This window comes from Ammospiza nelsoni, chromosome 8, assembly GCF_027579445.1.
Source record: "Ammospiza nelsoni isolate bAmmNel1 chromosome 8, bAmmNel1.pri, whole genome shotgun sequence".
Taxonomy (NCBI): Eukaryota; Metazoa; Chordata; class Aves; order Passeriformes; family Passerellidae; genus Ammospiza; species Ammospiza nelsoni.
This window is the reverse complement of record NC_080640.1, coordinates 4,504,683-4,522,608: the sequence shown is the minus strand read 5'-3', so window position 1 is coordinate 4,522,608 and position 17,926 is coordinate 4,504,683. Positions and strand designations below refer to the sequence as shown.

General features: G+C 46.9%; 1 protein-coding gene across 1 annotated transcript in view; it reads left to right on the top strand.

Annotated features, from left to right (window-relative positions):
• The first annotated feature begins 486 nt into the window (after positions 1 to 486).
• HTRA1 (HtrA serine peptidase 1) overlaps positions 487 to 17,926 on the top strand; it is a 34,388-nt gene continuing 16,948 nt past the window's right edge. Inside the window, exons 1-3 of the mRNA XM_059477231.1 lie at positions 487 to 968; positions 16,564 to 16,663; positions 17,012 to 17,216. Coding sequence (XP_059333214.1) covers positions 515 to 968; positions 16,564 to 16,663; positions 17,012 to 17,216 — 759 coding nt within the window. The 5' untranslated portion in view covers positions 487 to 514. The remainder of the gene's footprint in view (positions 969 to 16,563; positions 16,664 to 17,011; positions 17,217 to 17,926) is intronic.

The following is a 17,926-nucleotide window of genomic DNA, read 5'->3' as shown; positions in this document are numbered from 1 at the left end:
AATTCTACACCTTTTCACTCTAGAACAACCACTATCTAAGGTGGAGTTACAAAGAGACACAACCTTCCATGACAGAACATGGAGCTTTCCCACTATGGGTGGTTTTTCCCCTCGGAGTGTCCCTGTCCCGGGGGGCTGTCTCTGTCCCGGAGGGATATCTCGGTCCCGGGGGAGATGTCGCTGTCCCGGGGAGTGCCTCTATCCCGGAGGGCTGTCTCTGTCCCGGGAGGATGTTTCTGTGCCGGGGGATAGCTCTGTCCCGCGAGAGGTACCGCTGTCCCGAGGGGGATGTCTCTGTCCCGAGGGGGATGTCTCTGTCCCGAGGGGGATGTCTCTTGTCCCGGGCGATGTCGCTGTCCCGGGGGGGCGGTGTGGGGGCGTCCCAGCCCCATCCCGGGGTGGGGGCCGTGCCCGCGCTCCGGTCCCGCCCCGCCGCGTCTCCCTTAAAGCGGCCGCCCGGCCCCCGGCGCTCTCACCGCGCCGTCCCCGCTCTCGCCGCCCCGGAGCCGCCGCGATGCCGCTGCTGCGGGGCTGGACGCTGCTGCTGGCGGCCCTGCTGCCCTCGGCGCTGCCGTCGCTGCTGGCCGCGCCGCCGCCCGCCTGCCCCGAGCGCTGCGATCGCTCCCGCTGCCCGGCGCTGCCCGCAGCGTGTCCCGGCGGGCCCGTGCCCGACGCCTGCGGCTGCTGCCGGGTGTGCGGGGCCGAGGAGGGCGAGGCGTGCGGGGGCGCGGGGCCGCCCTGCGGAGAGGGGCTGCAGTGCGTGCTGCCGCCCGGAGCCGTGCCCGCCTCGGCCACCGTGCGCAAGCGGGCGGCCGCGGGGCGCTGCCAGTGCACCAGCAGCGAGCCCGTGTGCGGCAGCGATGCGGTCACCTACGCCAGCCACTGCCAGCTGCGGGCCGCCAGCCGCCGCGCAGAGCTCCTCCGGCAGCCGCCCATCATCGCCATCCAGCGCGGAGCCTGCGGGCAGGGTGAGGATGCGCGGGGGGGATGCCCGGGGTGCGGGGGATGCGCGGAGGTTCGGCCCCTGCATCCCCTGCCCGCTCGGGATGCGGTTCCCCGGGAGGAGCCGGACACGGGGCTTGGCCGCGGCTCAGCCCGGCCGCTCCGGCTCAGCCAGAAACCGGTTTGTCCGCAGCTGCCAAGTGCAGGGGGGTGAAAAACCCTGTCGCCGATTTACACTTAGCTCCCACCCAGCCGAGGGGTGACGCGCAGTTCGAAACTGGGGGAAACTGATGCAAAGCCTGAGCAGCGGGTGCGGCTGCGGAGCCCAGCAAAGTTTGGAGGAATAACTCCAGCGCGCTCCCGTCCCGGCGCTTTGTGACAGGGAAATGCCCCGGGGAATAAAGCCAGGAATGCAGGAGCCGCTCGGATGTGATGGAGCAAAGGGGTGGGCAGAGCAGGCTGCTGCCTGCCTTGGCCCGGCTTAGCAATTGCGCTCTGATTAATAAAATACTTGCTGGAAGGGGAGAAGCCTGTTAACAGCGTGTTAAGCTCAGCCTAGAGTTTTGTGTTTGTTTTTGTTGGGGTTTTTTGAGGATGGAGATGGGCGCCGATAAGTAACAACGCGTGGCGTTTCTCCTTCGGCATTCTTTAGTTGTCAGCGTGGTCAGACCCAATGTAATGTGGGTACTCAGTACGGGACGGATGTAAATTATTTGAAAAGGGTGTAAAGAGGCATTGCTGGGTTACGAAACGTGGCTGAGCAGCCCGGAGAAGCGTTCGGTGTGGTGGGAGCGGTGGGTGCAGGATGTGACACCGAGCGGGCAAAGCCGAGCTGGGATTAGCAGGGGATGATCGTCACAAAATGCGGCCCCTAATGCGGGCTGGATTAAACCCCGTAAACCGAGGCTCTCTATCCCTTCCGAGCCGTTCAGCACCATTAGGGCGTAACAAAAATTAGCATGAATTAAGCCTTTATTTCTAGAGTAGTAGTCACTTTTTAGTAAGTCAGCATTGTTTTAGTGAGGATTAATTATTTTGGTATAAATTGTATAATTTCTGGACTTCCTTTTTTTTAAAAACACATATTTTTCTACACTTGGCCATCATCTCTCCAGCAGAAACACATTCTGATGTGTAGTGGCTGTGTGTTCAGCCTACAGATCAAGCTCACAGCTCTGGTGTCAACACAATCAATTTTTTGTACCCCTGGCTGTCCCCTCGGTGTCAGAGCTGCGTTGTGCTCCGTGGCACGTTGCTGGCATTTGCTGCCACTGGAGACAATCAAACTTTTCACCCCGCAGTTTCCTGATGCCCAGTGTAAGACAATGCCTTGTGATTTTTATTCTCGATTCGTGAAACCAATGTTGTTTTCTCAGCCTTTTCTGCCGAACGTTTGCAGAATCGGGGCTGTGTTTGAGCTGGGAGCAATGCGTGCCTCTGGTGGGGGGGACAGAAAATGCATGGGCTGCACAGAGTCCCGGTCTGGGAAAGCTCTGCTGCTGTTGTGGATCCATCAGGAGTAATTCCACACAATCATTTTGCCCTGTTGCACCTCTGGAACAAAAAGAAAGTGCTGGAGAAGCCAACCAGCACCACATGTTTATCTCTGGATAAGAGCAAACATTGCTACCAGCAAAGCTTTTTTTTCATATGTAGAGAACCTGAACTAAAAAGGGATGGAGGGTAGGCTGTAAAGTGCTTGAATCGATGTTTTGAAAAAGCATTGCCTAATATTTGGCTCCTTAATGCAGTTAATTTTTAATTTTATTTTGAGTTCATCATCAGGAGTGCTTTTTCTACCTAAAGATTGAGTTATCTCCAGCCATTTTTTTCAGAGTAAAACACCTACGTAAATAATTCGGTCAATACAATGCAACAGCCTTGGGAAACAAAGGAATGGGAACACAGAGAAAGGGTTTGGAAAGCTCTTTTTGTTGATGTTTTTAAACTTCACACTATTTCAGTAGCTGGTCAAGTGTGTATACATTGTGTATATTGTATATACACAATGCTGTGTATATTGCTTAGAATAAAGTAAAACTTTCTGTCATTTTCAGTTTTCATCTTCAGTTCACTCCTAGTGCTGATCAGTGATTCCCAGGGAATCTCTTCAAATACCTGCAGTGTTTAAAGGGAAGCAGCAGAGGCAGGAGCAGGTTGCTGTGGGTCTGAGTGCAGGAGGGGGATGATTCCCTTTGCAAAATGAGCCTTAAAAGACTCCAGCAGTGTCCAGCTGTGCTGTGCCAGCATAACCAGTGCCACCCCTCCTGCTGTGCCCCAGCCCTGAGCTGCAGCTGCCACTGAAGAAATCTTCCCTTTCCATCAGAAAGGACCTGCAGAGCCCGTGCTGCTGCAGCTCTGTGTGTGCTGGTACCAAATACAAAATACAAAATTCCCTTTCCATCAGAGGATGCTCAGGCCTGCAGAGCCCGTGCTGCTGCAGCTCTGTGTGTGCTGGTACCAAACCCAGAGGCACAGAGAGAGGTGAGTGTGCCCTGGGCAGGATCTGTGGCTGTGTCGGAGCATCCCACGCCCAGGACCGAGGTCACTGCCACGAGACCTCGATGTTCAGTGGTGAGGTTCAGCATGCTGGGAGGATGTTTTCTTTTTCTTCTGCAAATATGTTTTTGGTGGCCTTAAATCCCTCCTGCTGACCAAGGGAAGAGGGCCCAGCACACAACTTCAACCAGGCTTTATTCCCTTCCTCGTTTTTCCCACAAATGCTGGCAGGCGTTTCGGGACAGTGTGCCCTCCTCTGCACACTGTAAAACATAAACTGACCTGGATTTGTCCTTTCCTCATTAACCTGGGGATGAAGAACATTCTTTGGTTGCTCTCCATTTCTAACTACTTTCTGCCTGGTTTTGAGCTGGTTTATATGTTTTCATGTTTTTATTTGGTTTACCATGTCTAATGTGGTATCTCAGTGAGCTCAGCAGCCCTCAGCTCGCTGGCATCTGTCACAGGTGGCTCTGACATCTGTCCCAGGCGTGCTCTCACCATGATGTCACATCTGGGGTTTGCTGGGAGCTCTCATGGCTTGGATTAAGCAGGACATCACAGCTGGACTGCCTGGGGAGGAGGCAGAGGTGAGGGGTAGCTCAGTCTAGAAAGCTGTGTACCACTGAGATACAGGCTTTGCTGCTCCATCACCTGATTTCACAGCTCTACAGACAGCAAGGGGGAAGCAAAAAAAAGTCACTCAGTTTCTTGCAAAAGTGCCTGACTTTGTGTTTTGAAATGCACCAGGCATCCAAGTGTCTCAGTGTCATTATCTGGCAGGAGAAGGGGACCTCTGTGGCCAATAACTCATTTGTCATTGACTGAGTCCTTCTAGAGCAGCCTAAGAGTGAGCTGAGGGCACAGGGGATGGGCAGGAGAGGGACCTGCCTGAATTCCTGTGCCTGACAGTGCTGCAGGTCTGGCAGGAAGGGATGGACCAGGACAGGGAGAGAAACTCAGCTGGGAAACCTCTGAATGTTGGGTGTGACAGTGTTCACAGGGGTCTGAGGTTGAGGGAAGAGATGAGGATCTGACTCCATGTTTCAGAAGGCTGATTTATTATTTTGTGATATATATTATATTAAAACTACACTAAAAGAATAGAAGAAAGGATTTCATCAGAAGGTTGGTTAAGAACAGAAAAAGAAAGAATAATAACAAAGGCTTGTGGCTCAGACAGAGAGTCTGAGCGAGCTGACTGTGATTGGCCATTAATGAGAAACAACCACATGAGACCAATCCCAGATGCACCTGTTGCATTCCACAGCAGCAGATAATCATTGTTTGCATTTTGTTCCTGAGGCCTCCCAGCTTCTCAGGAGAAAAAATCTTAAGGAAAGGATTTTTCAGATAATGTGTCTGTGACAGTTGGGAGCCCTGCCAGATATTTATCAAGAGGGAAGCTGATACTGTTGTTATGAACAAGGCTTTCAGCTGCTTCCCTGAAGATAATAACAGGCACACGGTGGTGGTTTTATTATTGTTATTTGTGTGCTGAAGAAGTGTCGGGAGACTTTGGCAGGTTACTTGGCACGTGCCAAGTCTATTAAGAATGACCCAGGAGGAGCAGGATTTTGGGGTCTGAGCGCACAAATGGCCATTCCAGTGCTGCTAAATGTCATCTCCTCCCTCGGCTGCTGTTTGGGTGGTCTGAACATCATTCTTTTCCAACTTCTCCTCAGTCTATTTTGCAGCAGCAGGAGAAGGCAGGGAGGGAGGGAATGAAGAGGCAGCTGAAGGCAATGGAAATAAATAGCAACATCTTTCCAGAAGAGCACCAATTCCCAAGTGTGGGATTAAAAAGCTTTTCCAAAGCCAAGTATTCAGCTCGGAGAGGAGGCAACTGTAAGAAGTGGTTTGTCAGAAGCAGCTCACCTTTTCTGCTCTCCACATCCAGATTTCCTTCCTGGGGAGCAGGCAGTAATTTGGCAGTCTCCAGACTTCAAACAGTCAAGTCAGTAAACACAGATTGGGAACAAGGAAAGATTCAATCCTTTCATCTTCTGGGCTTTGATATTTAAAGGTACCTGTGGACTGGGCAGGAATGCTTGAGGCCATGAGTAAGCAGCAGGAGTGGTGTTAGGATGTGAGGGAGGCAGCAGATCCTGAGCAGCTCTCGGGCTCTGCCGTCCAAGAAATAGGAGAAGCTGGAAAATATTTTTCAAATGTGAGTTTACGTGTGCTTGGAGTGAAAGGAAGCAACGTCAGAAATAGAAGCTGGGGTTCTGTGGAACTTGTGCTGTAAATGCAGCCATTCCTCACTCCCAGGAGCTGCTGGGGCCTCAGGATCCCTGGCTGGACTTGGCACTGAGTCCCACTGCCCTTGTAACTGGGCCCAAGTGAATACCTGACATTGTTTTGGAGCCTGTGTTCAGGATGTAGAATAAAAAACTTTATTTCGCCTTCTGTGTGCAGGTCATTGTAATTCCCAAATTATTTAACCTGCTGCAAAGAGAAGAATATAACTAAAAAATAACCTCCGCTCCCTTATATCAAAGGGATATAATTGATAAAATAATATTTTAAATAATTGATCTTTTACTAATGGATGTTGAGCTTATATATGTAGGTAACAGGGGAGTTTAATAGCTTAAGCTTGTGAGACAGGACACAGGTGAGTAGTTATTTTAAAGTTTAATGAACTGAGAAGGTCATTGCTACCACATTTTAGCAACTGGAGGTGAATTATGCAGACAGGCAGAGCAGCTCTTGAATCTCTGGGTTAATATCAGAATATCAGACACCCTGGTGCACTGATAGGGGAAGCACAAGGCTGGAGGTCAGCTGGCCTGTGCAATTTGTTACAAGTGCTCTGTTTCTGGAGGAAAAATTTATGAAAACAAAGCAAATACAGGTTCCATGTGTGAGCAGATGCATTTTCCTCTGCCTTTCCTGCAGGCTGGTACCTGGCCCTGTCAATGAGGGCAGTGCCACTAAAACTCTGTGTGGTGTTGGTCAACCAAACCTCATTCTTGTCTCTGTCACTTTTTCCCCATCAGGGTTTCTCAGTCTTTCCATCTCCTCGCTGTTGCAAAGCCTTTTTTTGGTGAGACATGGAGAGGGATGTGCAGTGAATAATTCCTACATCCCCTTTTGCAGAACTGCTGCTGGAAACCCCAGTGAGGCTGAGCTATGGCGTTTGAAATGCTTCTGGTAGCACTGGGATTTTTGTTGCCAGACAACTGATGGATAAAATAATGCTTAGTAAATCTGGCAGCCATGCACAGAAGTTACTGGTCTAAAATTTGAAATATTTTCTGTAGCAGAGGGTAACTTTAGGAGAGCTCTCAATATTTTTCCAGAAGCCACTGTCATTGCCCCATTTCACAGACTGAATCTGGGGCAGGGAAAGATAAAGAGCTTTGCTCAAGGTCAGCCAGCAGCAGAGCTGAGAGCAAACTGAGCTTTCACGAGTCCCTGCTCAGTTTTCTGCACCTTGCCAGCATTGCTGCTCCATTTTCCATTACTTTTCTTTTCCATTGCTCTATTTCTCAAACTCTCAGGCTGCAGCTTTGGCTTTGCCCTGCCAACAGCATCGATGATCTGTCGATCTGCTCTGCAGAAAGTTCTCTTGTAGGAGGGAAGGAGTGGGTGCACCAAGCGCCAGGAAGGAAGAGGAACCCAAACAAGTCTCTCCCCTCCACCAAATAAACACAACCCCCCAAAATAAACACATCCCCCCAGGAATCTCATGCTTCAACATTTGTGGTGGGGCAGGGATGATTCACTCCTTTTTCCAGGACAGCACAGGCGCTGTTTGGAGTGTCTGCCCTTTCTCTATCTCTGTGTAGACCTCAATCTGTGAAGGTAAACTTGGCTAACCTTTGTTTCCTTTTGTATTCAGACACTGAAAGCGGGCAAGCAGAAGCCACTTGTATATATGAAAATATGAAATTTTTATTTATGAACTATAATTTTACCAATATTTTATCCATTATTTATAAATAATATTTAAATATTATATTTGAATGTAAATATATGAATATATAAATAATATATAAATATAATTATATAGAAATATGATAAATATGAAAGATACTCACATGGTCCATAAAATAAAGCAGGACAGGTGTGGGGATAAGAATAGCAATATTTAAATAGCTGCTGTTGATAGGGGAGCAGTGAATATAATAATCAGGACTCTAAATATCTTTAAAAAAGGAATATTTGAGAGTGAAATTGAGCCCTGCTGTCCTTTGAACCTTTAGGTGTGGGGATAAGAATATCAATATTTAAATAGCTGATGTTGATAGAGGAGCAGGGAATATAATAATTAGGACTGTAAATATCTTTGAGAAATGCGTATTTGAGAGTGAAATGGAGCCCTGCTGTCCTTTAAAGCTTCCGTGGGGAGCAGCAGGAGCAGCAGGGCTGTGTGACAGTGGCAGTGCCACCCCCTCACTGCAGCTCCCCATCCCAGGTAGGGATGCAGAAGGAACATCCTCATCACTCCAGCTTCGTTTCCCAGCCACTCACTGATTTCTCATGTCCACATTACACCAAATCTGGGTGGTCTTGGAGTGATTCTTGACACAGATGTAGAAAACACTGCCAAAGGCTGACAGATTTTTCAGGCTATTGAAGCTTTTGCAATGCAATTATGCTGTGATCAAGTACTGTACAATTACAACACCCCAGAGTAGGAGTGCTGTCTGTTTTATTACTGTTCTGAGGGGTTTCTATCTATTTTTTCCTATAGATTTGACCCTTATTTGTATCAACTCCATGTCTCTCCTAAGTCCTGCCACAGCAAAGTGGTGAAATCAATGCCTCCTCCAGCTGCAGAAAAGCAGCATCTTAGGAAGCTTTTTATAGGCTTTCCCCTTAAGAGGGTTGTTTTTAGGCCAGAGAGAAGTTCAAGAAGCATGAAAACAAGAACTTGTTTTTATTCCCTGGTGTCTTCATACCAGGGTTCCTGGAAGTTGAAGCTAAGAATCTCTTAAGCAGGGATTTCTTCTGAAGATGCAGTGTGAAAGTTTCTCACATACTTAAAATGAGATCTTAATGGGTTTATAATTTCAGGAGGAGCTCTCACGATCAGGCAGCTGCTGGTTACATGTGGGATATTGGAATTACCACGTTGTTGGTGCTTAATGGGAGTTTTGAGGTTATTTTGCTGGTTCTCTGCCTGTAGCCAGTTGGAGCTGGGAGGTAAAACAGGGTGATGACCCAACTTGGAAGGGACACAAACTGAGCAGGGCTGAAAAAAAAGGAGAGGAGAAATTATTCCTGACTCATCTGTTGTATTTTCAGCCTTCTGCAGAGAAGAGAATTGTCTGCTTTAACCTGTTGGCTGAAATACTCTGTTCCTCTGTCTGCAGGAAATGAGGCAGACTCTTTTCCATAACTACCTGACTTACATTTCTTAGTGCCTTCAGCTCAGACAGGGCTCCTGGAATTACATTTTTTTAATGACATTTTCCAGCTCAGCACTCTTTGCCCTTGCCCTGAATTGTTCTTCACCTTCATTCCGTGTGTCTGAGCATCTCCCTGCCCATGCTGCTCCTGCTGCCTGTGCAGGGTACTGCTGGCACGGCCACCAGAGCTCTGTGCCATTGTCAGAGGGCTTCTGGCTCCCAATTAATTGGCATTAATTAATTAATTAATCGGTCATCCTGGCTGAGCCCCCCTCCGCATTGTGTGAATATGGCAATGCTGCTGCAGGAACGGCAGCTCCTGCTCCTAGGGCTCCTTTTCCTTTTCCTTTTTCCTTTTTCCTTTTTCCTTTTTCCTTTTCCTTTCCTTCCTTTCCCTTTCCCTTTCCCTTTCCCTTTCCCTTTCCCTTTCCCTTTCCCTTTCCCTTTCCCTTTCCCTTTCCCTTTCCCTTTCTTTCCCTTTCCTTTTTCCTTTCCCCTTCCCCCTTTTTTTTTTCCCTCCCCCCCTTTTATTTCATTCCCCCTTTTTCCTTTTCCTTTCCTTTTTTGTTTTCCTTTTCCCTTCCCTTCCCTGTTTATGCCCAGGCTGGGTTTCCTCCCACCTCACCGCTGCTGTTTACAGAAGGAATTGCAGTTTCCTGTTGTTTTAGATGGAGCTGTCTCTCCTCCCTGGATTCCTGCCTGACACCCAGTTGCCTTTGAGCCTCATCAGCTCAAAAGTCTGGTGGTTTTTGTTCCTTGCTGCTATAATTCTGAGTCTGTTTTGCACTCAAGCCAGTGCACTTGGTTTATAAAGGAATTTCTGGCATTCCTGAGAGTTTTTATATACATATTTTCTCCCTGTGAGGTTCTGCAAGGGTTGCTAAGGGCTGAGATTGTTCCAATCAGATAAAATAGGGTTATGCCCATTTTAGTGCTAAATCTAAGGCACTAAAGCATAAATTGCTTTTTACAAGTTACATGGAGACTGAGTAACACAGCTTGGAGCAGGGTGCACCCATCCAGGGCATTCCTTCTCTGCAGAGCCTTCCAATCCTGTGATCTACAGTAATTCAGCAGCTGAGCTGTAACAAAGATGTTCTGCGTCTGATTAACTTCCCACTTACTCTGCCTTGTAGATAGGTGGTAGGAGAAGTCCCTGTTTGGCTAAAAATGAAAGTGTAAATCTGAAATTATGTAGGAACTTTCTAGAGGAAAGCTGTGGGCATATTACATAAGAAATTTGCCCATTGACCATTTTCAGTGGCAAGAGCATCCTGAACAGCAGGATTGGTACTGGATGCCAAAGAGGTCAGATTCCCATTAAGAACAAAGCTGGACTAAAGAGGTTGGACCAAACTTCTCTGAAGGCTCTGCTTTGCAATTTCGTTACCTTCAAATATTTTTTGTTGTTACTTTATAAATACACAAGAACTCTTTTTGTCATTCTCTCCATGTAACTTTGTAATTCTTACTATCACAGAGTGGTCTGGCTTGGAAGGGACCTTAAAGTTGATCTCGTTCCATTCCCCCCATAGGCAGGGACACCTCCCACTATCCCAGGATGCTCCAAGCCCTGTTCAACCTGTTCTTGGACACTCAGGGACGGGACATCAGATATTGGTAACATTCTTGTGTTGCCAACATCTGCTTTTACTTATTCCTACAAATTATTCCTACAACTTTACTATTCCTTCAATACGTTTCCCTTCCAAGCTCTTCTCAGGGCAAGCATTAATTTATGGCCAGTAGTGAATGAGTAGAATATCAATTAAAAAATGAAAATTTTCACCTTTATTTTGTTACTCAAACCTTCTTTTGTTCTATGAGTGACCACACATTGCTCTGAAATCTGTCCTGTGTTACCATTAATTTGGGAGCTGCTCTGTTCTATGAACTTTGTGTAGATTCCCTGTTTTGTTTAGCTTGGCAGTTCTTTTGGGTTTGTTTAAAATCAGTGATTAAAATGAATGAGTTTCTGCTTTTGGATTAGCAGGGAAAATACAAAGTCCTTGCTGAACACTGCCAAGAAGGAATTGATCATCTAAATATTATGGTGATGAAAATGGACTTTAGTTTCCCTTTGCACGTGTGCATTCATGCCAAATAGCAATTTCACTTAAAGCCCTCACTTTAATCTTGCAGTGGTTCTTGCTGCAGGAAATATTTTAAATGAAGACCAGATTTGGGCAGTTTACTGTTTGGAGAGGTTTCAAGCACTTTATTCTACCATTATTTAAGGCTATGAAAGTATTTTTGCTTTTAGGGACATCACGGTAATGCAGACTTTCCTCCCAGAAATCTGTGAGGTGTCTTGAGTTTCTGCATGGATTATACAGGGGAAAAATAACTGATGCAATAGCATCTGTGTTAACAAGGTGCTGTGGTTTAGACCTCAAAATTCCCTCCAATGACCTAAGAGCTGCTCTTGAGCAAATTGCCTGTGACACGTCGAGTGTTGTTCCTTATTTTCTTAGTGTTGTCATTGCGTAATACCCTTTTTTTGGGGAATTACACAACTTATCCTTGTATAGGAAGTGGAATATTTAGGCTTGCAGCTTTCTGTAATTTAAAAAAAGAAAGTGTGGCAGCAGGTTCCCACATGTTTTCCCTTGTCTCTCTCCAGCAGGGCTTGCTGATCCCCCTGTTTTCGGTGAGCTGAGCACCTTTGCTGGAGTTTTTTGTCTCCATTGTCAGAGGTTTGGAGGTTTTTATGGCATGAATGGAAGTTTGTACAAACACCAGTGGCTGGAGTTTTATTTGGGAAGGGTGGAAGTTCTCCAAGCAAAACTTGGTTTGTGGTTTGTGTCAGTAGTCACCGGTTCTGGCAGCCCGGAGCTTTCGTGAGTGCTGCAGCTCTTGCAGCCCTTTTGGTTTCGTTCTGCAGAGAATCCCAAGCCATGCTTTCAAACCCCTGTGTGTGTCTGAACAAGTGGTGAGTGCAGGAGGAAATCAGCTCACCCATTTTCAGCAGCCTGGGCAGTTTGATATCTTTAGTTATCCCAGGAACTGCAGCCCTTCAGTGAGGGTGGGACAGAATTTCTGGGATGTGCCTTTTTTTCCCCTTTCACCATGTCTAAGACAAAAAATCCTGTTAAACGGGATAATTGATTTGTTCCTCACCTCAGTCAGTGGGGAGAGCTGAACCCCCTTTTTAAAAAAGGGGAAATGAATGAAAACTGAGTGGGGAAAAGCCCCATGTCTGACTGAGATGTGCCCAAAGCTTTGTTTGAAGACCTGCTCTCTTCTCTATGCCAAGATCAGCCCTTCCAGAGCAGCAGACAGCTCTCCCAGCAGAAGGGGAGAGGTTACTTTGGTGAGATTTCCATCTCCAAAGCCTCTCCTCAGTTCAGCTCAAAATAACCACCAAAAGCAGCATGTGTGAGCTGGGAGCATCATTGCATCGATGCCACTTTGAGTAATGACCTAACCAGAACCCAGATCTTAATTTGTTTTTTGGCTCCTCTTCATGAAACCAAATTACTTCAGTTGTTTACAGCTGGGTGTGCTTTTTTTCATGGCTTGGTACTCTGTCTTGCTCTCCTAGCAGTCTGTTTACTGATTATTAGCCCTGTTAATGCCAGTTGGCAGAGATTTGCCTTCTCATTTCAGGGCTGGCAGCCAGCACACCTTTGAAGTCCTTGAAGAATTTAGTTGCCTTGGGAATTTTTCATGCTATAACCTATTTATATTTTGGCTTGGTTTTTTTTTTTTTTTTTTTTTTTTGTCATTAACTGAATTCACAACAATCATCTTTATAATGTGATTAATAAAGGTTTCTTAGCCGTGCTTGTGGGCATTTTAGGGCATTGTGCAATAGTTCAATAAAAACATTACAAAACACAATAATCACAGCACATAAATAGAAAGAGGAGCAGTCTGGGAAGATTTGAACATCAGAGCCTGAAGGTATTTAGGAACTTGAGCTTTATTCAAGCCCAGTTCTCAATGATTTAGACGCAAACCAAAACAACACCACCCCCACAAAAAAAATCCCCCCCAAACCAAAACCAAAACCATATTTGTTACCAAAAGGCCCTGAGCTATTGGTGCAGCTGGAAAATAGATGTGTAAGAGAGAAGAGGGAAGTATACCTGGTGATGTTCTCAGTTTCACTGCTGGAAACTGCCCTGTGGTGGTTGAGAAATGAGCATCTGCCCATATTAAATTTGTAATGTTGTTGTTTTTATGGCCATTTAAGCTTCCACGTGGTCCTTTTTGCCTGGGTTCAAATGTTAGGTAAATTGCACACACAAAGGTGGTTTCTTGTAGGAAAGATCAGTGCAGCTCTCAGCTCCCCATGTGCAGCTCAGTAATCCCAAAGAGAAATCAGCTTTTTTTTTGCCCTCCATTATTCTTTATCTCAGTGATAAAATAATTTTCAATGTATCAATACTTTTACTACAGCATTCAGATTTTATGTTGATGGTAAAGACCAGTTTACAGGAATTTTTTTGTTAACATTCATCCATGAATCCATCAAGATCAGAGCTCTGACTGTTGTTTTTTTGCTTTAAAAAGGTATGTTTTCCATTTAAATGGGCAGTGGTTCAAGAGCAGTTGCAAAACCGTGTTACACAATGCAGGAATTCCTAATGCATAAGCAACAGGCAGGCGTGGCCAGCTGCTGGGAGCTTTTTGGGTCAGTATGCCATGAATTAGTATTTATTATCTAACTTTTTCAAAAGTAGCAAATTCTGAACTTTTTTATTTCACTCTGCAGTTTAGTTTTGCATGAGGGGGTGGATCATGGACAAAATACTGTTGCCTCTGAAATCCTGGCTTTTGTAGGCCCCAGTTCCAAGGGAAGGCAGCTCTGAGATGAGGTATTAGCAGTCTCACCATGTACAGCCTGGGCATCCTTTTTCTTCTTCAATGGCTAAAAGTAAAAAAGATTGAAGGCATGGAAAAAAAGCTTTGCTTTGCCTGTGTAGTTCCCTCATCTGTGGAGTTTTTTCTTTCCCAAGGGCAGGATGTGACCTTTGGATGTCTACAGCATTGCAGCTGAGATGAAATCATTTTGTAAGCAGTGATCAAAAAGCAGATCCATGGCTGCAGCAGTGCCCTGTGGAGTTTTAGCCCAGCACTACGTTTAATCCCACCTGATAATCTGTCCAAGCACCTATTTAATGCAAGTGGATAATTCCAGGCTGCATTTCTTATTGTAGCAGCTTCCCAGAACTGCCCCTGTGATAATCGTCAGCTTTACAGCAATGGCATGACTTGTTTGATATTGAATATTTCTAGTGGGGAATATAAATCGTTTGGTAAATTGATATTTCTCAATCAGAGAAATGTCCTCTGTGGGACAAAAGCCCAAGGGCAGCAGCTCATGTGTAAATCAGAAAGCACTGAATTCTCTTGAGGAAAACAGTGAGGTGAGGACAAAAGTTTCCTGATCGATGTTGCTGCTTCATAAGGCAGATAAACATTTCTGAAAGAGCACCGTGGGTTATGTGGCTGCTGCTTGTGACTGGCTGCATTTAAAAGCCCTTGAGATGTTTCACAGGGTATAAATAAGGAAAAAACCTGTCCCTGAGTGACAGATGGTGTTTGGGAGGAGCATGCACCCCTCTCCTGAGGGACAGTGTGTGCTGTAGGCATTGGGAACTCACCTGGAACATGCTCACCCCTGAACCAAACCAGTGTCTGGTTAGTGTTAAAAGCAGGGGCACTTTGTTCCCAAATCATTATTGCCTCCGGTGTGTGCTTGAAAATTTGCATGGCTTTCCTCTCTGGTGTTTCCAACAGCAAAGGGCATTCGGGGTTTTGGTATTGGGATAGGTTTATGAGATAGTCCTTCTATGATTCTGCATATAAATTGTCCTCTTACACAGTCAAAGGCACTTACAGCATCCACAAGCTGCTTATTGCTTTAATCTCTGCATGGATTTAGGAGCCAAATGGCAAAGATGGATGGGAGCAGCACAGCTCATTAATACCCCTCTGAAAGCCTGTAACAGGCTTGGCTTGTGCATGTATAACAGGAGATGGATGCACCAGATAAAGCTGAAATGAAAACAAAGGGTGTTTCTCGCCTCTGAAGGAACACAAAATAACTCTTTAGGGTGTTCCCAATTTGCATAGCTGCTCCCAAGTTTAAAAAGCAATGTTTTGCCCCTGAACTGCTTGAGAAGGAGGAGCTGTGTCAGAACTGTGAGTTTTCCCCAAAGATTTTTAAACTTCTCTTGGTGCAGACAGGTTTTCTGTTGGCCACAATGTGAGTTGGGTATCCAGAGGCATTTGAAAACCCCACTGGCCCCTGCTGAATGCCCAGGGACCACGAGCTTTTGTTGCAGCACTGCTCAGGAATGCAGAGCTTTGTGGAACCATTGTGTTGTCCCATCTATTTCACAGCCCTGGGGGTGGCTCCAGAGCAGGATGGGATCCATGGAGCTGGTGGAGCTCAGGGTGGGATCCGTGGAGCTGATGGAGCTCAGGGTGGGATCCATGGAGCTGATGGAGCTCAGGATGGGATCCATGGAGCTGATGGAGCTCAGGGTGGGATCCATGGAGCTGATGGAGCTCAGGGTGGGATCTGTGGAGCTGGTGGAGCTCAGGGTGGGATCCGTAGAGCTGATGGAGCTCAGGGTGGGATCCATGGAGCTGGTGGAGCTCAGGGTGGGATCCATGGAGCTGGTGGAGCTCAGGGTGGGATCCATGGAGCTGATGGAGCTCAGGATGGGATCCATGGAGCTGATGGAGCTCAGGGTGGGATCTGTGGAGCTGATGGAGCTCAGGGTGGGATCTGTGGAGCTGGTGGAGCTCAGGGTGGGATCCATGGAGCTGATGGAGCTCAGGGTGGGATCCATGGAGCTGATGGAGCTCAGGGTGGGATCCGTGGAGCTGATGGAGCTCAGGGTGGGATCCATGGAGCTGATGGAGCTCAGGATGGGATCCATGGAGCTGATGGAGCTCAGGGTGGGATCCGTGGAGCTGATGGAGCTCAGGGTGGGATCTGTGGAGCTGGTGGAGCTCAGGGTGGGATCCATGGAGCTGATGGAGCTCAGGGTGGGATCCATGGAGCTGATGGAGCTCAGGGTGGGATCCGTGGAGCTGATGGAGCTCAGGGTGGGATCCATGGAGCTGGTGGAGCTCAGGGTGGGATCCGTGGAGCTGGTGGAGCTCAGGGTGGGAAGGATGCCTCGAGTGGGGTTTTGTGAGTGTGTGGAAGGTTCTTCCACACGTAGGTGCCAGGCAGGGGCTGCTGGGTCAGGCTGTGTGGGGACACGGGTGGGAAAGGAAGCCCAATCCTATACCCAAGTTAAACTTTCTCAGCAGCTGCTGAGGGCTCACACCGGGGTCAGGACCTCTGTGTCCTCGGCATTTTACAAAAGCAGCAGCCTGAGACTGCAGAACCCTCCAGGAAGGCGTATTTTGGCAGAGGAACAGAGCTGGCTTGTTTAATCTGGGAAGACCATCCAGAAAAAGAGGGCAGCAAGGGAGGCGTCTGAGTACAAAAATCCCTTTCACAGACAGGGAATGAGCCCTGTGCTCCTCCTGTGCCCCACAGAGGGATGAGCCCCATGGCCCAGTGGGGTGCACCCCACACCAGGAGGTTCATGGCTCATTTCCCCTAAGGACAAAGCTCTCCACCTCTGTGCAGAGAAGCAGGGAGGGAATCTAGGGCCGAGGGTCATGCTGCAGACAGCTTTTAAGGAAGGGAAAGATACCCACTCAGAGCTTTTTTTAATTCAGGTGTTTTGCAATGGCCCTCCTGCAGTCACTTGAGGAACTCATGACACGTCCTGTGTTTCTATTTCAGGCCAAGAACATCCCAACAGCCTGAGGCACAAATACAACTTCATTGCAGATGTGGTGGAGAAGATCGCCCCTGCTGTGGTTCACATTGAATTATTTCGCAAGTAAACAAGATGCCCAGTCTTGGTTTTATTTCTTTTTTTTTCTTTTTTATTTAATTCTTGAAAACAGCTGCCAGTGGGACAGAAATGTTGATGGATGGCATGAGATAGCAAAGAGGTTTTGCGATAATAAATATTTGTCATGCTTAAGAATTAAAGATAATTTAAGAGTCATGGAAAATAATTAGCTGAAGTAATGGATGTGCTTTATCTTCTTAATGAGAGTAACAGCAGATATCTTAAAACATTAGGAACTCACCAAACTCCTTTTGGCTGTGTGTTATTTGGAATTATTTGTGACCTTTCATCTTTTTTTGCAGCAATAAATGTTTTATTTCCCTTGTCTTTTAGACTTCCATTTTCCAAGAGGGAGGTTCCTGTAGCCAGTGGCTCGGGGTTCATTGTGTCTGAGGATGGGCTGATTGTCACCAACGCCCACGTGGTCACCAACAAGAACAGGGTGAAGGTGGAGCTCAAGAACGGGGAGACTTACGAAGCCAAAATTAAAGATGTTGATGAAAAATCAGACATTGCACTAATTAAAATAGATTCTCAGGTGAGTCGTTGAAGCAAGACACATTTTGTTCCTCTAATTTAACGTCCTCCTTTCCAAAAAGTGTTGCTGATTTTCAGGTCGGAAGGAAAAACAAGTTGTTTACTGGGCTGGGTTGTTGAGAATGTATGAACTAGGTGGATACACCTTTTTAAAAGCCAAGTTTGTGGGTGGCAGTGGTACTTTTGTCACCTCTCAGTGTAGTGAAAGTATTACATAGCACTTTTTATGCATCCTCACAATAAAAAACAACACCCCAGTTTGCTGGCTGGTTTGCACACACCTTTTGTCTTATATAGCTCTGTCTCAGAGGAGAAATGGGGGTGTTTTGCTTGTGCTACTCTGTCTTGAGTGCCTATATTGAAGTCACAAATGGCTTTTAGAGGACAAATTTTTCCCTTGCTGATGCATATTCTAAAGTGGAAAATACCTTGGGGAGCATCTTGAGCATGGAAATTAAAGCCAGCTTGGAAAGATGTTCTTACACTGCAAGAGGTTTTCTGAGCAGCTTCCCATCTATGATCCCCCTCCATATCAAATGCTCCTCTGTCAGCATTGCTGTGCCTCCTGCCACAGCAGAAAAGCTGTCAGGAGGTTCTGCACACGTAGCAAGAAGGATATTGTGTGGAAATGCTGTGAAATGGAGCTGCCAGCAGCTGGACGTGGCTCTTTGGGGTGCTGCTCACGTTGGCTCCCCTTGTTTGCTCATTCAG